Source organism: Mobula hypostoma, chromosome 11 (genome assembly GCF_963921235.1).
Source record: "Mobula hypostoma chromosome 11, sMobHyp1.1, whole genome shotgun sequence".
Taxonomy (NCBI): domain Eukaryota; kingdom Metazoa; phylum Chordata; class Chondrichthyes; order Myliobatiformes; family Myliobatidae; genus Mobula; species Mobula hypostoma.
This window is the reverse complement of record NC_086107.1, coordinates 55,636,905-55,661,845: the sequence shown is the minus strand read 5'-3', so window position 1 is coordinate 55,661,845 and position 24,941 is coordinate 55,636,905. Positions and strand designations below refer to the sequence as shown.

At 42.4% G+C, this 24,941-nt stretch overlaps 1 protein-coding gene across 1 annotated transcript in view; it reads right to left on the bottom strand.

Moving 5' to 3' along the window:
* Positions 1-24,809, bottom strand: part of cd81a (CD81 molecule a) — an 84,357-nt gene extending 59,548 nt beyond the window's left edge. Inside the window, exons 1-2 of the mRNA XM_063062113.1 lie at positions 24,639-24,809; positions 17,285-17,399 (exon numbers count right to left, since the gene is read on the bottom strand). Coding sequence (XP_062918183.1) covers positions 17,285-17,399; positions 24,639-24,704 — 181 coding nt within the window. The 5' untranslated portion in view covers positions 24,705-24,809. The remainder of the gene's footprint in view (positions 1-17,284; positions 17,400-24,638) is intronic.
* Positions 24,810-24,941: the final 132 nt, after the last annotated feature.

The following is a 24,941-nucleotide window of genomic DNA, read 5'->3' as shown; positions in this document are numbered from 1 at the left end:
ACAGGCAAAAACATTAGAGGCTTTTTAGATAGGCACATAAATAGATGGAGGGATCTGGACATTGTGTAGGTAGCAGAAATTAGTTTTTGTAAAGTTGCACCTGTCGTACCACACCAGGTAAAGCGGTGGCTAAAGACAGTTTTATATGACCCATCCTTTATCCTTTTCATCTGTACTTAACCTTATGCACCTAGAATTTCCTTGTGCATCACAATATTCTCCTTATTGTTTATCAGGCTGAGCTTGTTACAAATACTCCGACAACACCATTAATCCACCCTTTGGTAAGAAAGCAAAAGCTGAAGAAACTCAGGTGGTACCCAAACGCTACACAACAGCAAGGAATAATTGAGAGGGAAGAGGGGAATAATTTCCAGATAAAGATGGTTGACGAAGTCTGTTACCCAAACAAAAATGGATGAGCTTAATAATGTGGTATTTTATAAAACAAGCTGGTGGTTAATCACAATATTGGGCTCTTAATAGCAGATTATTAGAATTCTAGACAAGTGGTTCTGCCATGTGTTTTAAATACACCTGGGATCCAAAGACTCCAGTCGGGATCCAAACATCAGATAGTGGCAAATCCCTTGTCAGACTTGTTCATTAATCAAACCCTCCGCCTCCCACCCCGCCCCCACGAGCAAACATTAGTCAGAAAATGCAAATCATCTTTACTCTACAATTTCTGTCTTGGCTTCATTCGCACAATTCGCACTAACAGCACACATCCTGTTAGTGCAAAGATCTCTTGAATGCCATTTATTCATTTGAAGCATCCAGCTTCAGGAAATTGGAAATAAAACTATTGCTTTCACCTCATCACCCACAGAGACAAGTGCCAACATCTGTCTCCTAAAGACTGTACCAGTGGTCTGTCTTTTAAATACAGAAATCTAGTTCATTCACAGAAAAAGGGGTAAACAGTGGACACTGTCATAGAGGACACCAGAAGCACACTAAGGACAGGGAAAAGAAAAAAAAGTAGCAAATTTAGGGAGGTTTTGCAAGTCCAAAGTCAGACTGACAAAAAAAAATGGTTAAATTCAGTAACTTGGAATAGCTGCACTGGGTCTGGCATTTCACTGTCCACAAGTCTCATAAAACAGATGCTTATTGCAAGGTAGGCAAATTATTCCACAGTCTCCCTCAAAGTGCTCATATTTTCCAGTCAACTCTCAGCACATCACCAAAAAAAATGTATGTAGACAAAAATGGATTGTACATATGCACTTGTGCCACCAGGGCCCACAACCATGTCACCTGACCTACAGAAAGGATATGTCGCAACCCTGGACTTCCCCTCCACCACTCAGCTCAAGCAGGAAACTGAACCATAAACAGTGCACCTCCAATCCCAGAAGCAGCCTACCATTTTCTCAATCCAGACCCTTATAATAGCTGTTGCAGCAAATCCCAGGATTAGATCCCAGGGGAGGAGGGAGGGAAACACTCATTTTATATTACACACGAGAATGAGTGTGAAAAGAGTGAGTGAGATAGAGAGAAAGGGAGCAAAAGAATGAATTATTCAGCACTATGTTCTCCCTTGCCCTACTAGGGAAAGAAAGGGGGCAGGAAATGATGGAGAAATAAGTACATCCTTGCAAGAAGGCAGGATGCTTTTGCTTTTGAAAAGGATGGAGCCAGTTGTCACTGTCACGCTACACAGAAGAGTTTGCTCTAAACGTCCGGACACAGACAGCAGTCTCTGGGGACAAGAATGAGTCAAAGGCTTAAATCAGCTCTTGAGATTGGCCTCCAATGAGTCAGCAAGTTTAGATAAATCATTTGCGGATATCCTCTAATTCTTAAATGCATTACTTGTGCTCTCAGCTTCCCACTACACAAAACCGAGGCTGATTTACACCTTCTTTTAAAATGTAAACAGTCTCACCCTCAGAACCCGCAAAAGCTGCAGAAGGCCTCATCACAAAACAAAATCTCATTTCAAATATCTATCGTTCATGACCTCAAGTAGTATACACAAAGGCTGCTTTTGAATCAACATGGACCAAAGATGGCCAGAAATTCTAACCCTATATGCTAAAAAAAAACTAGTGGCTACATTCTGAACATTTAAACCAGGATGTAAGTCGACAGGAAATCATGAAGAACGTGTTTACACAAACTTAAAGCCACCTTTAGACCCCAGTAACGTGGCTGTCACCAACACTTTGCAAGTTAACACATAAATAACAAGATGGTGCCAGCATCAGAATCATTCATCAACTTTTCAGAAAGCTAATAAACTCAGACGTTGTTTTATGTCTGCCCACACATCTGTATTACACGCTTTATGGTCTTGTGACAAGGCAACAGAAGAGGAAGTCTGCTCAAATGAAATTTTCACGGCAGCTGTGATTGTTGGATTATAAAGAAAGGAGGGTTTCTATGCCTATCTACCTGCCAGGGCAACAGCAGGTCACGTAGTCAACATTTTGGACTGAGACCCCTCAATAGTACAGGAATGAAAGAGCAGAAGCCAGAACAAAGGTTTTGAGGGGGAATGTGTTTTGGAAGGGGGAAGATCTTTCAGTGGGGGGTGGGGGGTATGGAACCTTGTGCAATTTTATCCTCAATTTCCTCACTTGTAGACCCCAGTCAGTCTGGATTGGCAACATCTCCTCCACAATCTTCATCAGCACAGGTGCACCACAAGGCTGTGTGCTTAGCCCCCTGCTCTATTCGCTTTATACTCATGACTGTGAAGATAGGCACAGCTCCAATGCCATTTTCAAGTTTACTGACAGTTGACCAAATTATAGGTGCTGATGAATCAACCTATAGGAGGGAGACTGAAAATCTGGCTGAGTGGTGCTGCAACAACAACCTCTTACTCAATGTCAGCAAGACCAAGCAGCTGATTATTTGCTTCAGGAGGAAATCTAAGGTCATGAACCAGTCCTCATTGGGGGAAATCAGGGGTGGAGAGGATCAGTAACATTAAATTTCCTTGGTGTTATTTCAGAGGATCCATACTGGGCCCACCACCAAGTGCCATTACAAAGAAAGCATGGCAGAAGCTCTACTTGCTTAGAAGTTTGTGAAGATTTAGCATGACACCTAAAGCTTTGACAAACTTCAACAGATGTGTGGTGTAGAGTATACTGACCAGCTGCACCACAGCCTGGTATGGAAACAGCAAGTCCCTCGAATGGAAGATCCTACATAGTGGATACAGCCCAGCCCAACTGGTCCACGTTGGTGCATATTCTCTCTTCTTTCCTCATCTAAATTTATCAGAGTACCCCTTTATCTCCTTCCCCTCATAGACTTGCATAGCCTTACATTACAAACAAATACACTGCTCACCACAGCTTCTTGTGGTAGTTAGTTTGACCTTTTACTACTCTGTGGGTATAAAAGTTCCCTTTGAATTTCCTGTTGGCTATTTTATATTGATGCCAAATAGTTAAGCTCTTTTCCCACTTGTGGAAATTTATGTCCTAGATTAAAAATGTTCATGATTTTAAAGACTTTGCCAAGGTGACCAAATAGATGACCCAGTCTGTTAATTCTTTCCTGGTATGTATTCCCTTGTTGCATAAATAAATCTGTTCCATCACCCTCTCCATTATTCTTTCTGTAATATGATAACCACGAATGTATGAAGTTCAATGCACGTTCAGCATAACCTGCGAATTTTCCTCCTCTATCCTTCTTGAAATAATCTCATGAGTTTGTTTCACTTTAATGCCCTCTTTTATGGTGGTGGATTATTTAGTAAAGGGGGCAATTTTACTCCACATTTGCTCTGTCCTGAACTAGACGAGCACCTTCTTAGCAATCGACTACCTCTCTACTTTGCATGAAAATGCAGTAACTGGCCATTCTCTGCATTGAACATCATCTTTCAATTACTTGCCAGATGCGCAAGTTCATAAGAGTGCTTGAATAACCCTCAATATTGACCAATCCCCCTCACTCTCAAAAAAAAAATCACAAGATGTTTCGCAAAACTAATAGGCTAATTTCAGCCTTGTCCAGAAGCCCGGATAGGAGACAACAATTCAGGTTATGTTAACCGCTGTACTTTGTTTAATATTCCTGGTTAGTGAAGAAAGTCAAGAAAAAAAATCTAAGAGTAGAAGGATTTGAAAGATGCTGCAAGGGTCTCATCACTAGAGAGGAAGAGCACTTGGTCCTCCTGGTGTCACTAAGGGAAGGTTATCGGTCAGCCTTACCCGTGTGATGTCCTTATTCAGCTGTGAGGTAACATGCCATGTATGTGATGGGACATTGATTTGCATTTACAAAGGAAGCCTCCGCCAAACTACAGCTTCTTTAATGTTGATTAAAAATGTTGACCTTCCTGGCCTTTCAGGCAGGATAAATTCCTGAGAAAGTTAAAGAAATACAAGCAGCTTTTATAATTTTAATATAATTTTACAGGGTCAAGCCACTTTCAAGCCAACTACATTAGTTCTTCCATTTGCACAATTTCAAATATGAATTGAAATATGAATGTCATCTATAACTTTGACAACTTCTGTAGATGTACAATGGAGAGTATCCTGGCTGGCCACATCATAGTCTGGTCTGGAAATTCCAATGCCCAGGAACTGAAAAGTCCACAGAAGGTGATGAAAAGAGCCCTGTCCATCACAGGCAAAGCCCTTCCCACCATTCAGCACATCCACAAGGAAGCAGCATCGATCATCAAGGATCCCCACAACACAGTCCTTGCTCTCTTCTTGCTGCTGCCATCAGGAAGATGGTACAGGAGCTTCAGGACCCCAAATCACCAGGCTCAGAAACAGTTATTACCCCTCAACCATCAGGCTCTTGAACCAGAGGGGATAACTTCACTCATCCCATCACTGAACTGTTCCCACAACCTATGGCCTCACTACGGACACAAAACTGCAGCACGCTGCTGTGCAGAGGGACTTGGGAGTACTTGCGCATGAATCACAAAAGGTTGGTTTGCAGGTGCAGCAGGCCATCTAGAAGGCGATTGGGCTGTTGGCATTCACTGCTAGAGGCACTGCATTTAAGAGCAGGGAGATTATGCTGCAAATGTACAGGATACTGTTGAGGCTGCACCTGGAGTACTGGATGCAGTTCTGGTCTCCTTACTTAAGGATATACTGGGTTTGAAGTTGGTGCAGAGGAGGTTCACCAGATTGACTCTAGAGATGAGGGGGTTAGACTATGAGGAGGGATTGAATCACCTGGGATAGTGCTCGCTGGAATTCAGAAGATCTTATTGAAAGGGGTAGACAAGATAGAGACAGGAAAGCTATTTCCACTGATAGTTGAGACTAGAACTAGGAGGCATGGCCTCAAGATTTGGGAGGGGTAAATTTAGGACGAAGATGAGGAGGAATTGCTTTTCCCCAGAGGGTGGCGAATCTGTGGAATTCTCTGCCCAATGAAGCAGTGGAGGCTACCTCAGTAAATATATTTAAGATAAGGTTGGATAGATTTTTGCATAGTAGGAGAATTAAGGGTTATGGTGAAAAGGCAGGTAGGTGGTGATGAGCCCGTGGCCAGATAAGCCATGACCTTACTGAATGGCAGAGCAGACTTGATGGGACAGATGGCCGACTCCTGCTCCTATTTCTTATATTCAAGGACTATCTCATTGCTTGTTTATTTTGTATTTACACAGTTTGTCCTCTTTTGCACATTGTTTGTCTGTCCTGTTGGGTGCCGTCTTCACTGATTCTATCGTTTCTTGGATTTACTGTGTATGCCTACAAGAAAATAAATCTCAGGGCTGTATACGGTGATATACATGTACTTTGATAACAAGTTTACTTTGAATGTATGTAGTCATCCTTGTCCTTTCTTTTATTCTTCCCCATTATTTTATTTGACTTGTACTCAAGCTCCAATTTAACTGGCATGTAAAACTAGTCAAGGCTCACAGCAGCACAACCCAAACACTCTTATAGTTTATCTTAAATGGGCAAAATTTGCAAATAAAATCCGGCAGTTCATAATGACATCAGATGAGATTAGCAAAGGTTTGATGTTGGTTACATTTTGTGCAAATAAGGCTTTGTATCTTACTTTGCTTTAACCCTGAAATGTAACACACATGTATACAAATCCTCTATAAAGGTAATCAATTTATCAATTTGCAAGACATGAGAGACTGCAGACACTGGAAATTTACAACACATACGAAATGCTGGATGAATGGGTCCCGGGAGAGAGCTCCTTGGTCACAGCAGCTCACCTTCCCACCTTCCTTGTACAGTTGAGGAAGGAACCAAAAGCAGCTTTCTCCCTTTCCAAGGCCATTTGCCCATTATAAACATGAACCGATGATACCCTGTCCAACTTGCTGGCAGCATTTTCAAATAATGTAACCAGATTAATTTGATGTGATATACCCTTCACAAATCCATCCCAATAAATTAGTCAGACAAATTGACGCTGACTCTGACAATTCTAATCAAACTCTCCACATACATGAACAAATCTGAAATGGTGCAATTTATACCAAATGATAGTTAAAACAGATCAAGAAAAAGAGACTGTTGAAGTGTTACTGATACATGGAGGAGGCAATTAATGTAACAAAAAATTTCTAACGTCCTTTAATCTAACCATGTGACGAGATACACAGCCAGTTGAGTGACTGCGGGGCACCAGAGATACAGGTTCAATTCTCACCTCGGATGCTGTCTGTGTGAAGTTTGTAGGTTCATCCAGTGAGTCTCCATTTCTTCTGGCTGCTGGTTTTCAGGTCAATTGGCTACCAAATTGCCTTTAGTTTATGGGTGGAGGGCAGAATGTAGAATCTGATTAAGAGGCAGGAAGGGAGCGAGTTAATGAGAACAAGGGGAGTAACAAAAAAAATGCAAGGTTAGTACAAATGAATGCCTAATGCTTAGCACGGACTTGGTGGGTACAGGACCTGCATCTGTGTTGATTCTGTTAAATAGGACACCCAGCCACAAATTCTCAGAAGAGGAAAATATTGGAGACAGGTATTTAGCAAGGAAACTTCAGCTTTGAGCTAAATAGCTGGAAGTCTGTTGCAGGGATGTTGTTTCAAGTGTCACTAGATTACTCTCCCCAACCAAAAGTAGACCAACAGTCACAAAAAGTTGCACTTCCTACAAACAGCATAGCAGTGTAGTTGTTACTATGACACTATTACAGCGGTAGCGACCTGGGCTCAATTCTATGGCCGTCTGTAAAGAGTTTGTATGTTCTCTGCATGACTGTGTGGGTTTCCACTAGGTGCTCTGATTTCCCCCCTCCACTGTTTCAGAGACTGACAGGTTAGTAAGTTAATTGGTCACATTACAGTGTGGGTTCATTGGAGTGGAAGGGCCCGCTACTGTACCATGATAGAGCCTTTAATAAGGCAGCAAGTTTTTGCAACTCTAGTGTCCAGAATTCCCATCAAGTCAGGTCCAACTGAAAAGGGGAAACTATAACAGCAAATTGAAAACACCTTTTATTCAGTCTGGGTAGCCTCCAACCTGATGGCATGAATATTGACTTCTCTAACTTCCATTAATGCCCCACCTCCCCTTCATACCCTATGCATTATTTATTTATTATTATATATTTTTTTCTCTCTCTTTTTTTCCCTCTGGACTATACTCCTTGCCCATTCTCTGGGCTTTCCCCTTCCCCTTTCTTTCTCCCTAGGCCTCCTGTCCCATGATCCTCTCATATCCCTTTTGCCAATCAACTTTCCAGCTCTTAACTCCATCCCTCCCCTCCTGTTTTTTCCAATAATTTCGGATCTCCCCCTACCCCTCCCACTTTCAAATCTCTTACTAGCTCTTCTTTCAGTTAGTCCTCGGCCCGAAACGTTGACTGCTCCTTTTCCTATAGATGCTGCCTGGCCTGCTGCGTTCACCAGCAATTTCTTATGTGCGCTGCTTGAAAACTCCTGATATCACCATGCTGTTCGCCCCCACCCCAATACCCATCTCCAATTTCTGAAGCCTCACTCGTAAGCTAAAACTTATCCACGTCGGTAATTTTTTTGAATTTTCATTTACTAAAATATACTCCACAAACTGCAGATGGGTTTGTGATTAGCATGATAATGAGCAGACCAATTTACTGTAAATATAAATGGCAAGCGTCTTCAGTGTCAATTGGACAGTGGAGGAACACAAAATGGAGGGCAGAAAATAAAGAAAATCTGCAAATTAATTCAAATAGCATAAAACTCTACAGAAGAATTATATGTCTCAACTTTATATTGATTCAAGATCAATTGTTAGTTACTTTTTATCTGCATGTTTCCCTGAAGCAGCAGCGTTCGTTTTTAAGTGCACGATACCATATAAAGAATATTTTAGTAACAAAACTGACCTTTTGATAATACAAAAAGACACAGAGCATGGGAGTACAAGAATCTCAGCCATATTCTTTCTATTTCTGTAGGCGTTTTCCACTCGTTCGTGAACATATTTACAGTGGTATGCAAAAGTTTGGGCACCCCGGTCAAAATTTCTGTTACTGTGAATAGCTAAGCGAGTAAAAGATGAATGGATTTCCAATAGGCATAAAGTTAAAGATGACACATCTCTTTAATAAGAAAACTTTATTTCCATCTTTTACAGTTTCAAAATAACAAAAAAGCAAAAGGGCCCAAAGCAAAAGTTTGGGCACCCTGCATGGCCATAGTCATAGTCATACTTTATTGATCCCGGGGGAAATTGGTTTTCATCACAGTTGCACCATAAATAATTAAATAGTAATAAAACCATAAATAATTAAATAGTAATATGTAAATTATGCCAGGAAGCAAGTCCAGGACCAGCCTATTGGCTCAGGGTGTCTGACCCTCCAAGGGAGGAGTTGTAAAGTTTGATGGCCACAGGCAGGAATGACTTCCTATGACGCTCTATGTTGCATCTCGGTGGAATGAGTCTCTGGCTGAATGTACTCCTGTGCCCAAGTACAGTACATTATGTAGTGGATGGGAGACATTGTCCAAGATGGCATGCAACTTGGACAGCATCCTCTTTTCAGACACCACCGTCAGAGAGTCCAGTTCCATCTCCACAACATCACTGGCCTTAAGAATGAGTTTGTTGATTCTGTTGGTGTCTGCTACCCTCGGCCTGCTGCCCCAGCACACAACAGCAAACATGATCGCACTGGCCACCTCAACATCGTCCGGCAGATGTTAAAGGACCTCCGTCTCCTCAGGAAATAGAGACGGCTCTGACTCTTCTTGTAGACAGCCTCAGTGTTCTTTGACCAGTCCAGTTTATTGTCAATTCGTATCCCCAGGTACTTGTAATCCTCCACCATGTCCACACTGACCCCCCGGATGGAAACAGGGGTCACTGGTACCTTAGCTCTCCTCAGGTCTACCACCAGCTCCTTAGTCTTTTTCACATTAAGCTGCAGATAATTCTGCTCACACCATGTGACAAAGTTTCCTACCGCAGCCCTGTACTCAGCCTCATCTCCCTTGCTGATGCATCCAACTATGGCAGTCATCAGAAAACTTCTGAAGATGACAATACTCTGTGCAGTAGTTGAAGTCCGAGGTGTAAATGGTGAAGAGAAAGGGAGACAAGACAGTCCCCTGTGGAGCCCCAGTGCTGTTGATCACTCTGTTGGACACACAGTGTTGCAAGCACACGTACTGTGGTCTGCCAGTCAGGTAATCAAGAATCCATGACACCAGGAAAGCATCCACCTGCATCGCTGTCAGCTTCTCCCCAAGTTACAATACTTTGTAACACCCCCTTTGGCAAGTATCACAGCTTGTAAATGCTTTTTGTAGCCAGTTAAGAGTCTTTCAATTCTTTTTTGGAGGACTTTCACCCATTCTTCCTTGCAAAAGGCTTTTAGTTCTGTGAGATTCTTGGGCCCTCTTGCATGCACTGCTCTTTTGAGGTCTATCCACAGATTCTCGATGATGTTTAGGCTGGGAGACTGTGAGGGCCTTGGCAAAACCTTCCGCTTGCACCTCTTGAGATAGTCCACTGTGAATTTTGAGGTGTGTTTAGGATCATTACCCTGTTGTAGAAGCCATCCTTTTATCATCTTTGGCTTTTTTTTTACAGACGGTGTGATGTTTGCTTCCAGAATTTGCTGGTATTTAATTGAATTCATTCTTCCCTCTACCAGTAAATGTTCCCCATGCCACTGGCTGCAACACGAGCCCAAAGCATGATCGATCCACCCCCATGATTAACAGTTGGAGAGGGGTTCTTCTCATGAAATTCTGCACCCTTTTTTCTCCAAACATACCTTTGCTCATTGTGGCCAAAAAGTTCTATTCAAAAGGTTCAAAGGAACATCTAAACAAGCCTGATGCATTTTGGAAACAAGTCCTGTGAACTGATGAAGTTAAAATAGAACTTTTTGGCTGCAATGAGCAAAGGTATGTTTGGAGAAAAAAGGGTGCAGAATTTCATGAAAAGAACCCCTCTCCAACTGTTAAGCATGGGGGTGGATCGATCATGCTTTGGGCTTGTGTTGCAGCCAGTGGCACGGGGAACATTTTCTGGTAGAGGGAAGAATGAATTCAATTAAATACCAGCAAATTCTGGAAGCAAACATCACACCATCTGTAAAAAAGCCAAAGATGAAAAGAGGATGGCTTCTACAACAGGATAATGATCTTAAACACACCTCAAAATCCACAATGGACTACCTCAAAAGGCGCAAGCTGAATGTTTTGCCACAGCCCTCACATTCCCCTGACCTAAACATCATCGAAAATCTGTGGATAGACCTCAAAAGAGCAGTGCATGCAAGACGACCCATGAATCTCACAGAACTAAAAGCCTTTTGCAAGGAAGAATGGGCGAAAATCCCCCAAGCAAGAATTGAAAGACTCTTAGCTGGCAACAAAAAGCGTTTACAAGCTGTAATACTTGCCAAAGGGGGTGTTACTAAGTACTGCCATGCAGGGTGCCCAAACTTTTGCTTCGGGCCCTTTGCCTTTTTTGTTACTTTGAAACTGTAAAAGATGGAAATAAAAAAGTTCTCTTGCTTAAAATACTAAAGAAATGTGTCATCTTTAAATTTATGCCTTTTGGAAATCAGTTCATCTTTTACTCACTTAGCTATTCACAATAACAGAAATTTTGACTAGGGTGCCCAAACTTTTGCATACTACTGTACATATATAAAATTAGAAAACACATGAACACCAATTCAGGTTGGGCATCCCTTATACAAAATTCTAAAATCTGAAAACCATAGCTGTTGTTGTGTTTTTTTTAATCCTTACGAAGTCACAAATGGAAAATTCCACACGGCACTGTGAAGGTTCCCAGGTGATGCACAGGTCTCTGTGCATTACAGACAGTTCTGAAAAGTGACCTCACATATGTAGATGAACACAAGTTAATGCAAAAAAGAAAACCACAGCATAAAGTGAAAAATGAAGATCTCAATTGTATATTGAAATGGTGGATTCATCACGGAGTGACGATATGCCGCTTAGTATATCGTTGACCATGAAAGGAGCAAAGATCTATCATGACAAACTGAAAATTGAAGGTAATAGTTTCATGAACAAAATTATTATATAAAACTATGCCTCCTCCCATCGTAATTGCTGTGGAACAGATGGCTGTTTGAAATTGATGGCGGATATGGAGCCAATCGTAACCTGTAATCCAGTAATAGAGGCAGTCACTCCACTCCGACAGTTTGTGGAGGACCCAGCTCCATCACATCAGACAGTGCTCCAACTGCAAACTGCCCACTCTGAGCTTCACACCAGCTCTACATAAGCTGTATATGTTATAGAAATGGATCTTATGTTTAGACTTGGGCCCCATCCCCCTTGGTATCTTATTATAGAGATGCAATATTCCAAGATCTGAAAAACTCTGAACTCCAAAACGCTTCAGGCCCTTATTTCGGATAAGAGATGCTCATTAGCAGGCGAGTATAATTTAGAGTTACAAATAAGCCAACCTTACAGATGGTAGCAAAATATTCAACATGCCCTTTCATTCTGACAGTATCTGTACTTGGACTCCCAAACTTACAAATTAGTGAACAATGGCCAGGTTATTGCTGGCATACTAGTGTACATCACAAACCTATGCCAGATGTGCCCAATCACGAGACACTCTCAGTCATTGCAATGCCAGCCAGATTTAAAATCAGACAAGGCATTAGCTGAGCATTGCATATATTAAACATTCCTGCATCTCAAGACAGACACAAATCAAAGGATCTTCTCAGTGACCCTTGGTATTTTCACCATTTTAGACAGATTCAGGATCACCTAGTAGCCAACGAAAAATTCACAGAACCTAATAAAACAATTTAACCTAGTCTTCGTAAATTCTCTTTTCTTGCCAGTGATTTATATGGGACTTCTAAATAATTACTCCACATTGGCAACACAACTCTTTTAAGATGGAACAATTCTGAGTATTAAAAAAAATAGCAGTAAAAGTTGCATTTAAGGGTGTGCAAAACATACGATTGGGTGTCAGTTTCAAGCAGATAAAATAATTTATGTAAACATAATTATATTTATTTCAGATGGTCTCAAGGAATGACTATAAACCACATTTGCAGTTTGAGAGGACCAGCTGCCAAAGGGCACAATTTTGAGATCATACAGGCGGGCTACCTTAGTATGGTTCAACACCAAAACCGCAGAGGAAAGCATGTGCATTTTGTGCTGTATTAGTGAAAGTATAATGGAAAATGGATGATTAAAGTACCTCACAAGCCCCCTACTTTACCAGGCACGGTGCACATATACTGCTACTTGCTCAAGAAGAAAGATGCAGTGGGTTACTTGAAGAAAGTGATTTTCACTACACACTTGTCCAAACACATTTGAACTGCTGCTTGTGGTATCTCTAGTGAACCCATGAATTATGTTTGATGGAAAAATGCCAGGTAGTTTTAGTATTTGCATTCACTGACAATACTAAGGCATGCAAGATAAAATCTATATTCTCAGTACTAGAATCAACCTCAATGAAGACCTCAAATGTTGAGCAACTCAAACACCATCTATACAGTGTGAAAGAAAACAGAATGGAGAAGATGAAATACATTACTTACCAATGTTAAGCATACACAATTTTATATTATTTCACAAACAAGAGTGCACTTCCCATGCAGTCATATAATTCAGTGCAAAACTGCTAACACAATTATAATTATGGATCAAGAACACCAAACCCCAAAGTAGCGACTGAATCTTCTTGACCAGCCTCCCATACGGGACCTTGTCAAATGCACAGAAATTCTGACAACATCCACTGCCTTGCCTTCATCCACTTTCCAGGTGGATAGACATAACCTAGCATGCACAAAGCCATGCTGGCTATCCTTAATAGGTCCATGTCTATACAAATACTTATTTATCCTGATCCTTAGAATACCTTCCAATTGATAGACACAAAGGTTGGGGGTATTGTGGAGAGTGTGGAGGGCTGTCAGAGGTTACAGCAGGACATTAATAGGATGCAAAACTTGCTAAGAAGTGGCAGATGGCGTTCAACCCAGATAAGTGTGAAGTGGATCATTCTGGTAGATCAAATATGATGGCAGAATATAGTATTAATGGTAAGACTCTTGGCAGTGTGGAGGATCAGAGGGATCTTGGGGTCTGAGTCCATAGGACACTCAAAGCTGCTGTGCAGGTTGACTCTGTGGTTAAGAAGGCATACGATGTATTGGCCATCATCAATCGTGGGATTGAATTTAAGAGCCGAGAGGTAATGTCGCAGCTATATAGAACCCTGGTCAGACCCCACTTGGAGTACTGTGCTCAGTTCTGGTCGCCTCACTATAGGAAGGATGTGGAAACCATAGAAAGGGTGCAGATGAGATTTACAAGGATGTTGCCTGGATTGGGAAGCATGCCTTATGACAATAGTTTGAGTGAACTCGGCCTTTTCTCCTTGAAGCAATGGAGGATGAGAGGTGACCTGATAGAGATGTATAAGATGATGAGAGGCATTGATCGTGCGGATAATCAGAGGCTTTTTCCCAGGACTGAAATGGCTAACACAAGAGCGCACAGTTTTAAGGTGCTTGGAAGTAGGTACAGAGGAGATGTCAGGTGTAAGTTTTTTTTTACGCAGAGAGTGGTGAGTGCGTGGAATGGCTGCTAGCGACAATGGTGGAAGGCAGATACGATGAGGTCTTTTAAAAGACTCCTGGATAGGTACATGGATCTTAGAAAAATAGAGGGTTATGGGTAACCCGAGGTAATTTCTAAGGTAAGGACATGTTCTGCACAGCTTTGTGGGCCAAAGGGCCTGTATTGTGTTGTAGGCTTTGTGTTTCTGAAAGCATTTTTAAATAGAATCAAAAACAGCTTCTGACCATTGTATGCTGATGCAGGTGAACAATTATCTCCACAGCAAGTCAGGAGGTATTGGGCCAAAATGGAAATGAACAATTATGGATTGTCCAACTTCCTTTTGCAAGCATCCCAGTTATGATCCAACTACATACTGCCACAAAGGCCTTACTGGTCTCCCTGCCTGTATCCAAGACCCTATGCACAAATAATAGTCATCTAAGCCAGATCACTACTACCTCTGATACCAACCTCCTCTCCAGTGAAGAGAAATACAGACTTAATGCAACCATCTGCCAAAACTTGTTAATGTCAGGACAGTAAAGACAACCTCTGGTCATTATTCTGCTGCAAGATTTATTTAACCTCTCTCTCCTCAATCCTTACAAGCAACAAGTGCCAGGGGATTATGGACTTACCAAGACAGATGGAGGTGGATTCATCAGTTGGGTGTGTCACCATCCCCAGCATGCCAAATTTAAGATTCACCCTCCACCACCCACTCAGGCCTAAACCTTGTCCCTATCTGCTTTATTAGCCATTTGTCCACAACCCATCTCATTTAACATTACCCATGAAACCTCCCCTGCATATTCTTGGATTTATTTGGACTAAAGTACCGACTAAATGTTCAAGATATAAACATGGGCAAATACTGTTAATATTTCTTCCTATCAGAAGGAGAAAACTCTTCAAGCGTGAAATCACCACTATTTTCTTAAAAGAAACCTCCATTCCTGTATAAGACACATTCAAAGTTCTTCTACTTTAGAGTCCAGGAAGACATTGCCAAAACCCATATGTGAGCTCCACCATTACCAGAACTTACTCCAACCCATCGTTCCAGGTTTCTGATATGCCACTATACCAAAAATATTTTATAAAACTTATTTATTGACATACAGCTTAAAATAACCCCCTTCCGGTCCTTTGAGCCGCACTGCCCAGCAATCCCCCTGATTTGGGGAAGGGGGGGGGGAGGGAACGTCAACTCAGACCATGAGGGGCCTGCATCGGGCATTCTCATGCCTTACAAGGCGCAGATTGGAAGTCTGTGAGGGGCACCACTCCTCGCACAGACACAGGAGCAATGTGTGGTTAAGTGCCTTGCTCAAGGACACAAACACGCTGCCACAGCTGAGGCTCAAACTAGCGACCTTCAGATCACTAGACAAACACCTTAACCACTTGGCCACGTGCCCAACACAAATCCCCTGATTTAATCCTAACCTAATCATAGGACAATTTACAATGAGCAATTAACCTACCAAACCAGTACATCTTTTGACCGTGGGAGGAAACCAGAGCAGCCAAAGGAAGTCCACACCATCACAGGGAGAATGTAAAAGCCCCTTACAGGCAGTGGTGGGAGTTGAACCTGATTGGCCTGTACTGCAAAGCTTAGTGTTAACCACTGCGCTACCATGCCGTATTAAGTGAAGTCTCAAACTATCCATTATCCATCCACTATCTTCCAACTTTCCTACTTAACTGCCCAGCTGCTGAGACCACACTGCCCAAATACCTTGTCCACTGAGTCACAAGCACAAATACCAATGACTGTACATCCCCTACAATGTCCTCCAACTGAGTCAGTCAACTCCCATTTTTTTGAATCTATATTCTACATGATGAATGAAAATACATGAGCATCACTGCCAGTCAATCCTAACAACTCTTTCCACCTCTCGATTCACAGTTCCAGATATCAGTTTTCACACTCTTTGACAGTGCACGTCAAAGGGAGTCAAGATGGAGGTTAACTGGGCACTGTAAATTACCCGCTGCATAGGTGAGTGGTGAGATGCAGGAAGTTGATGGTAATAGATCGGGACAATGTGGGTTTAGCACACTTTGTGCTCAATGGTTAACGCTGACCTAGCAGGTCAAAGGATCGGTTTCTCTGCTCCATGACTCATAGCACCAGAAGCACTGAAACCACTGTTATCACTCCCTGCAGCTCTTTCCCAAGCAGCTTCTGAAACTAAATCAACAGTTCACAAATGTGACCTAAAGGTGAACTTTGAATCATACGGCCACCAATCACATAGACAAAGGCAGCACGTTTCCATCTCCATTCAAGAGCCTCTGCCTCCATAACTACCCAAGTTATTTCCTGACTCTTTGGACACATGTTAAGATTTTTTTTGTGTGTCTTTTACAATACAGAGGTTGAGAAAGCAACATAAAATGTAAATACTACCAAAAGTCTACTGATGAAATGTGTTGCAATTCATGCCTTAAAAGAAAATACTCAATTTTGATCGAATGGGAACCTTAAATTTCAAGCAAGGAATTCTATCAAGCTGCTAGTTCTGTACTTCAAGCAAATCTTTATAAAAGCTTTGACCATGTAACATTGTCACACCTATACATGCAGCCTTCCAATGTTTCAAAGTAATGCCTGCTCCTTGCACAAATCTGACTAATGCCTACTGGAAAATTCCTTCAGTTTATCATCCTCATTGCTGATCTCTATATTAATATCACCAGGAACACTGAATCTTCAGTCCAGTGTACATGAGAAACAGGAACAGAACAGGCTGCTGGCTTTTTAAAATCTGCTATAATATCCACCAGATAACAGCTGATCGTTCTCCGTATCATCTTCCAGTACTTTCCTCCATATCTCTTGATTCACATACATCTGCCAATTTCTAGTTTGTATGAATTCAGAGATTGAACCTCCACAGCTGAATTTCAAAGAAGCATCACCTTTGCTTAAAAAAGCTTCTCATTGTCGGCCAAATGGCCCTGCCCTTATTCTGATAAGCAAGAGATATTCAGGCATAAGGAAACAGAGGCTAATTCGATCACCCCAATTAAATCCAATGGATTTTGAATCCTTTCTTCCCACTGTGAGTCAGTATCTCACATTTTTCCAAAACAATGCCAACTCTAACAGAATCTGCTTAAACTAAAAATGAGGTTCCTTTAGATAACAGATGGTTTAGACAGACTGCGTTCATAGTCAGCTCAAACTCTGTTCTTATTCAGTCATTTTGATTTCCGTATCATTACACTGCAAGTCTCAGTTCTTACCTATGAAGAAGGTGTTTGGGGCCCACCTATCTTCAAAGTGTGTATTCAGTACTTGAGTTGTCTGAGGATCATGTCTGAGCCAAAGAGCCACACCAAGAACCACTCCTCCTGCAAGCTGAAGTGACAAAACAGATTAATAAACCCCTGATACTTTCACTCACCCTCCAAATTTCCCTAACCTTGATTTCAGAGTAGAAGATTTCAGGTCACTCCCCACCCCCCACAGAAATTTGCCATGTCCACTCCCTCCAAAACACAGAGAGATTTGAGGCTCTATTCCTTGGAGGCTTATTTGTGATCTATCTAAAGACATAGTTGGTATACCGTATGCCCTCCCTATGTACACTCACCGCCCCTCCCATTCTCTTACAATTAAACATCCTCTATGATCTCCTGAGAGTGAGGTTGCCGTCAAGTGAGCCAAGATCTCATAAATGTCAGGACAAGTACAGGGAGTCAAGCGGCCTATGCTTACCCTTAATTTAAGCATTCTGATTTGATCCAAGTCACAGATGTACACATTGAAATTTGAATTGCTTCACAGAATGATTCAAGGGAAGCAACCACACAATCCCCAAACATCTATTAGAGAGATTTTAAGTCAAGCAGCACCTTAACCTAATAGATTGATAGAGGTGATCCAGTTTTGAATCTCCGGGAAATGTTGGATGATCACAAGTCATCTTGTTCTGTATCTGAGTTATGGGATCAATATGTAATAACATACTGATACTGGTCCAATGGCAGTTTTTGGCATAAAACTGTATCCTTAGTTTACTTCTGAGCAGATTAAACACGCAAGGCAGAAGTGTTTTGTTTACTGGAAATTACTCAATGAATCAGAGCTAATGCGCTTTATATTAAAAACTTATTTAGAAAACTCACTCACCACCTCCTGATTCATCTTCAATGATATACAATCACCAAACATGTCTTTACCTCCTTCACCTCTCTGCTTTCCACAGGGATCCCATCCTCTGTGATTCCCTTGCCCATCTGTCTCTCCACACTAATCTCCCTCCTGGGACATATCCCTGCAAGTGACAGAAATGCTACACCTGCCCATTCACCTTTCCCCTTACCTACATTCAAGAACCCAAACAATCCTTCCAGGTGACATTCACCTGTGAATCTACTGGAGTCATCTACTGTGCTCCTGATGCAGCCTCCTTTACATTGGTGAAACCCAACATAAATTGGGAGACCGTTTCATTGAGCACCTCTTCTGCATCTGCCAAAAACGGAATTTCCAAGTGACCAACCATTTTAGTTCCCATCCCCATTCCTGTTCTGACATGTCAGTCTGTAGCCTCCTCTTCTGCCTTGATGAGGTCATTCTCAGGATGGAGGAGCAACACCTTACATTCTATCTACGAGGGGTGATTGATAAGTTTGTGGCCTAAGGTAGAAGGAATCAATTTTAGAAAACCTAGCACATTTATTTTTCCTACATTTATACACACAGTCCAGCGGTCATGGAGCATACGGATCCTTTCTTTGTAGAAGTTGGCGTCTTGGACCACCAGAAGTGATCCACAGCAGAAGTGATTGATAAGTTCGTGGCCTAAAGTAGAAGAAGATGAGAAACTTCAAACTTTCTGCATTTTCACTCAAAGAGCTGAACTGCATGTACATGTAACGAGAGCTGTATAACTCATTCCTTCTACCTTAGGCCACAAACTTATCAATCACCCCTGCTGTGGACCACTTCTACAAAGAAGGGATCCGTATGCTCCATGACCGCTGGACTAAGTGTGTACATGTAGGAGGGGATTAAGTTGAAAAATAAATGTGCTAGGTTTTCTAAAATTGACTCCTTCTACCTTAGGCCATGAACTTATCAATCACCCCTCAGACATACTTTCCAACCTGATTCCACAAATAACGAGGTCTCCTTCCAGTAATTTATTTTTCCCTTCCATTTCTCACTCTGGCTCCTTACCTGCCTATCATCTCTCCCTGGTAAACCTCCTTCTTCCCTTTCTCCCATGGTCCACTCTCCTCTCTCATCAAATCGCTACGCCAGCCCTTTACCTTTCCCACACACATGGCTTCACCTATCACCTGTCATCCTTCCACTCTTCCCACCTTTTTATTCTGGCATCTGAGAAACGTTGTCTGTTTATTCATTTCCATAGATGCTGCCTGACATGCTGAGTACCTCCAGCATTTTATGTGTTGCGCTAGAAAACTAGGATCTGGTTAGGGAAAGCACAGACTAAAATATGCACTGTTTTCTAAATACATACAACCATCTTCCCTCTTCCTGGATAAACAGTTGGAAAAAAAACAATGAATTTGCCCTCCACCAAAGACACTTCTCACAAAGCTGCCACTTGGTACTCAGCCAATTGTAATTTCAGGTGCTTGAAATATTCAGGAATGTTCAACTATGAAAACACTATTCTATTTGAACCCACACTACTAAATGTGAGCTATTTTAAAGTGAAATCCTCATAAAATAGGACGATCCCACCAGTGGCAACTATTTGAAGAGCTGGGGGGGGGGCTTTGGGGCTCTAACATTTAACTCATTCATTCTTTGGGGCACTCCTCTGTTTTCGCGGATGTTTGCGAAGAAAAAGAATTTCAGAATGTATATTCCTATACATTTCCCTGACATTAAGTGTATCTATTGAAACCTATTAAGTACAATTTAAAAACGTGGGTCACCTTGAAGTGAACTGATTTTGTCCTATCTGAAATGTCCTCCTTCAAAGAACAGTTTTCCTTCCGCTAACATTGATGCTGCCATCACCATTCTCTCCTCCATTTCCTGTACATCTGCCCTCAGCCCATCCTCCTGACTCCACAGCAGGGATAGGGTTTCCCTTGTCCCTACCTACCATTCCATGAGCCTCTGTAACCAGTACATCAGTCTTTGTAACTTAATCTCCAATGAGATCCTGCTACAAAGCACACCTCTCCCATCTTCTCATTCTTGGCTTTCTGCAGGAATATCTTCCTGGACGACTCCTTTGGTCCTCCCCACTAATCTCCCTCCCGGCACTTGTGCAAGACAAGTGCTACACCTGCTCCTACAATTCTTCCCTCATCCTGGATCAGGGCACCAAACAGCCCTTCTAGCTGAGGTGACAATTCACCTGTGAGTCTGTCAGGGTCATCTGGTGCTCCCGGTGAAGCTGCCTCTACCTCAGTGAGATCCAAAGTAGGTCAGAGTTTGCTTCGATGAGCATCTTCGCTCCAAACACCACAGGAGGCCGGATTTCCACTTCAACTTCCCAATCCCATTCCGCCATGTCTGTCCACGGCCTCCTACATGGACATGAAGAGACCACACCAAGGCTGGAACAGTAACATCTCATTTTCTCTGGGTACCTTGGCATGAATAATTTCTCTGTAATTTACAGTAATTTCTCCCTTGTTTCTTTTTCCCCATCCTGGCTCCCTCTTACCCCTTCTCTTCTATCTGCCTTCACCTTCCTCTGGTGCCCCTCCCCTCTCTCCTTTAAGGTTTCAGCTCTTTATCACTTCCACCTATTACCTTACAGCTCCTTACTCATCACTCTCCCCCTCAACTGGTTTCTCCCATCACCTATGAGCCTGTACCATCTACTCCACTACCCCCAAACTTCTTATTCTGACTTCTTCTCCAGACCCGATGAAGGGCGTCAGCCTGAAACACCATTTATTCCTTACTATAGATGCTGCTTGAGCTGCTGAGTTTCTCCAGCATTTTATGTGTGAGAGAGATCCACCATGGAAGAATCTCTTGTTTACAATTTTGTCCTTGTTCACAGATGGGGCAGGGCAGAGTTTGATTGTGGAATGTAGAGTCTGATAAGTAAACAGGATTCGTAGCTCAGCTAGACAAGGATTGACTGACATCATCTCCAAACTGAGGTGGAAATCAGTGTCCATACCAAGCGTTCAGACGTCAGGACAACGCAAGGTCAAGGCTATTACTCACTTGAACCCCAATTTCGGAAGAATACTATATTTAATATATGCAAAGTACCATGATTAAAACCTTACTAGTTCCATCAGCAGAAAGTCTCTGCAAATGAAAGTAACCAAGTCAGGAATCAAAACAGTGAAGAAAAGCATCACCCCATGGGCTTCTCAGTTATAAAGCATCAAGGAAGATTAGTCACTATAAATCAGTCACATTTCCCTTAAACTATCCATTGTAACGTTCTTACCAGTGGGGCTAGCTGTCAGTGTAACTATTCTCATCTGGGGTAGTACCAAAGCTGGCAATGATCAGTCCCCTCACCTCGGAACAGTCACATAACTTGACAAAATTCACTCAAAAATGTTAAGCTTTTATTTTAAATTCAGCTCAACACATGTGCACCACCAAATCCCATCCCCCAAAGCAGCTCTCATCACAAAGATCATGATGTTAGTTGGCACGTTGGGTGCTGGCAAGAAATTGGCCCTTTTCTTTACGCAAAGACAATTTTAGATAAAACTAATTCCAAAGAGTTGGATGCAAAATTAAGGGCATTGTTCACTTACAAAAGCCACTTCCAAGTGTGCACCAACTTAGTCTGGAATCGTTCAGTCTATTTCATACATTGTGTAAGATGCATTACAAATGCAACACTGTTAGGAGCTCAAAAGGCAGAAACATAGGGAAATAGCGTCTTTGCAAACAACTTCAAAAGGACAAATGTAAACTTTAATTTTGCAGCACCACCATTTGTTTTTTTTTAAAAAAACAAGTTGGAAATTAAATTACCTCAACCATCTTTGCCTATATTTCCAAAGTAAAGATAGCAACACCCACAAACCATTCAAATAAATAATAATTAATGATAATCAAATAATTCTTTCTCTCACTCTCCTTTTTCTCCCTGTCCCTCTCACTATACTCCTTGCCCATCCTCTGGGTTCCCCCCTCCCTTGTCTTTCTCCCCGGACCTCCTGTCCCATGATCCTCTCATATCCCCTTTGCCAATCACCTGTCCAGCTCTTGGCTCCATCCCTCCCCCTCCTGTCTTCTCCTATCATTTTGGATCTCCCCCTCCCCCTCCCACTTTCAAATCTCTTACTAACTCTTCCTTCAGTTAGTCCTGACAAAGGGTTTCGGCCTGAAACGTCGACTGTACCTCTTCCTAGAGATGCTGCCTGGCCTGCTGTGTTCACCAGCAACTTTGATGTGTGCTGCTCAAATAATTAAGTGGGTGAGCGGAAATGCAGGGATTCAACCTTTCCCTGCATCTCATGGCCACCAAAATATAGTCAGCAAGTGTTGTAGCAAGTTCAGTAACTTTCATCACAAACAAGAGAAAATCTGCAGATGCTGGAAATCCAAGCAACGCACAAAATTGCTGGAGGAACTCAGCATCTTTGGGATGTTGGGTGCTGGCAAGAACCCACAGACGCTGCCTGGCCTGCTGAGTTCCTCCAGCATTGTGTGTGTTGCTCAGTAACATTCATACCTACTTTCAAAATTGGCAGGGTTATAAACTGAAAAGCAAACTGAGTACTGATCTGCAGGATCTCACTAAACATTTCATAGCTAATGAAGCTCACCTACTGTAGAAAAAAAAGAGCTAATAATGGGTGCCAATAAACATCCTTACAAATGATTTTAAATACTATGGCTGTTCTGGTTTATAACATCAGCCAATAAAGAGGCTGTACGATGGCCAAAGTGGATGGACGGAAAAGGATTAAGAGGGTCCAAGATGTTAAAGTCGAATCTGAATAAAACTCGGGAGACCAGCTTCTTATAGTTACAACAGTTTATTGCGCACTCTCCTACAGGAGTTTGAAACCCTGTTGTCGAAGGGAAAGCACGCAAGTACTGCCACCATCTGACAAGTGGGCCCACTTGGTCAGGTTACAGCCGTATATTTATATATCGTAAGCCCCATACTTTATTGCTGCAAGATATTATTTGAACTGGTACGCCCACCAAGTCTGTTGGTGCAAAACTTGATTACTTAGATAAGAGAGTCCACTAAATCAAGGTTTAATTACAGATGGATGTACTGTCCAGACGTTATCAGTTATTCCCTTTGCTAGGCCAGGACTTAATTACAGATGGATGTTCATTCCTGTCCTTATCGGTGAGTCCTCCTCCCCTACTCAAACGAGGGTACAATGTTATCAAACCCTCAATGTCTCTCTGCAAACCAAGGGAGAATAGTATAAGACGGCTTTTAGCTAACTGCTGAAGACAGAGTTTACTTCAGTTCAAAAATTCCTATTCAGTCCCAATTATTCTTTTAGCCAGAGGTTACATAGGTTCAAAATGATTTTGTTTATATCCTCAATTCTTGGAAGGCTACTACTATTGCTGAGAAGTTACAGAAGAACATTAACATTGCGCCATCAGTAAACATCCTCAATTTTGATCACCTTGATGTGATCAAAATACTCAAACAAATTAAAAACATTTTCGGGAACTTGACACAATTTTGGAATCAATTTCCTCTTGGATCCCTAGAGATTCGATTTTAGCAACTAGTCTGTCATGCACGACTTTGCCAAAGCCCTTACCAAAATATATCAAACTTGCTGTCACTCATTTTAGTCGCGTGTGGCGGGGGGGGGGAGAAAGAGAGACCAACATTCCCTTTCGGTTATTTTCTTTGATTATTTGCGCCTTTATAAATGGCAACTGGCAACAGTACTTCGCTTCAATAAGTTATCCTTTTGTCCACAGACTAAACTGACTATCCAGCTATTTTAGGATGATAACTAAGAGGCAGAAATCAGGCAGTGGTCGTCAGAACTTCTATTTTCTCTCATTGCTTTATCAGCCCCGATACATTAATTTTAGATATGAAACATCATTTTCAAAGACACCCACCCGCTGAACGGTTTAGGTTTAGCAAATTCAATGTTGTACGCATTTGCTCCTTTAATCGGAGTTTTGTAGATAAACACAAAAAAACATTCGAACGGCCGCACCCACATCTGCCAGCACCATAAATAGCTTGAGCTGAGAGACCCTACCCGTTGTGATGCTCTTCATTTGCCCACCCCGCAATTTAGTTCTTCCCCAAAAAAAATCTCATCTGCTCTTGTTATACACCCCTCCTGCAGTCTGAGCTTTCCCTTGTCTAGACCGACGAGAGTTGCACGATAACATTTCGGAATCGAACACATCCACCGCACCAGAAAATAACAAATGCGCACGAAAAAGTGGCGCTTCTCATCACCCCGCACTAGGAGGCGGGGAAACCCTGCCGAACAAAGGAGGCGAGTTGCCCGGGCAGAGAGAAGCCATGACCGAGAGCCGGGTGCCGAGCTGCCCGGTCCGCAATAATGCAGTACAGGGTCCGGGCAGGGGGCTCCGCCCAATTTCCGCGCTCCAGTCCGGCCTCAGAATCCCCCTCCCCCTCTGACGCCCACGCCGATCCGCACTGCCACTTACCCAGAAAAGGAAATTAAATACGAACAGCAAGTACTTGATGCACTTCATGCAACCTTCCACTCCCATGGTTCCGTTAAGCGCTCGCCCGTCAAATCTTCCACCAACAGCAACTGGAAAAGGTTGACTAACCAGGAGCAACCAAGAGCTTCTCACTCATGTAACCGCCCTCCCGACGCAGCTACCCAATCACAGGCAGGCAGACCCCCAACATTCCGGCCAACCAATCAATCGCGGCGCCAGGAACCCCCCGCCCCCTCCATCCGCAGCGTCGATTTATCAATTCCGACAGCCGTCCTATCGCAT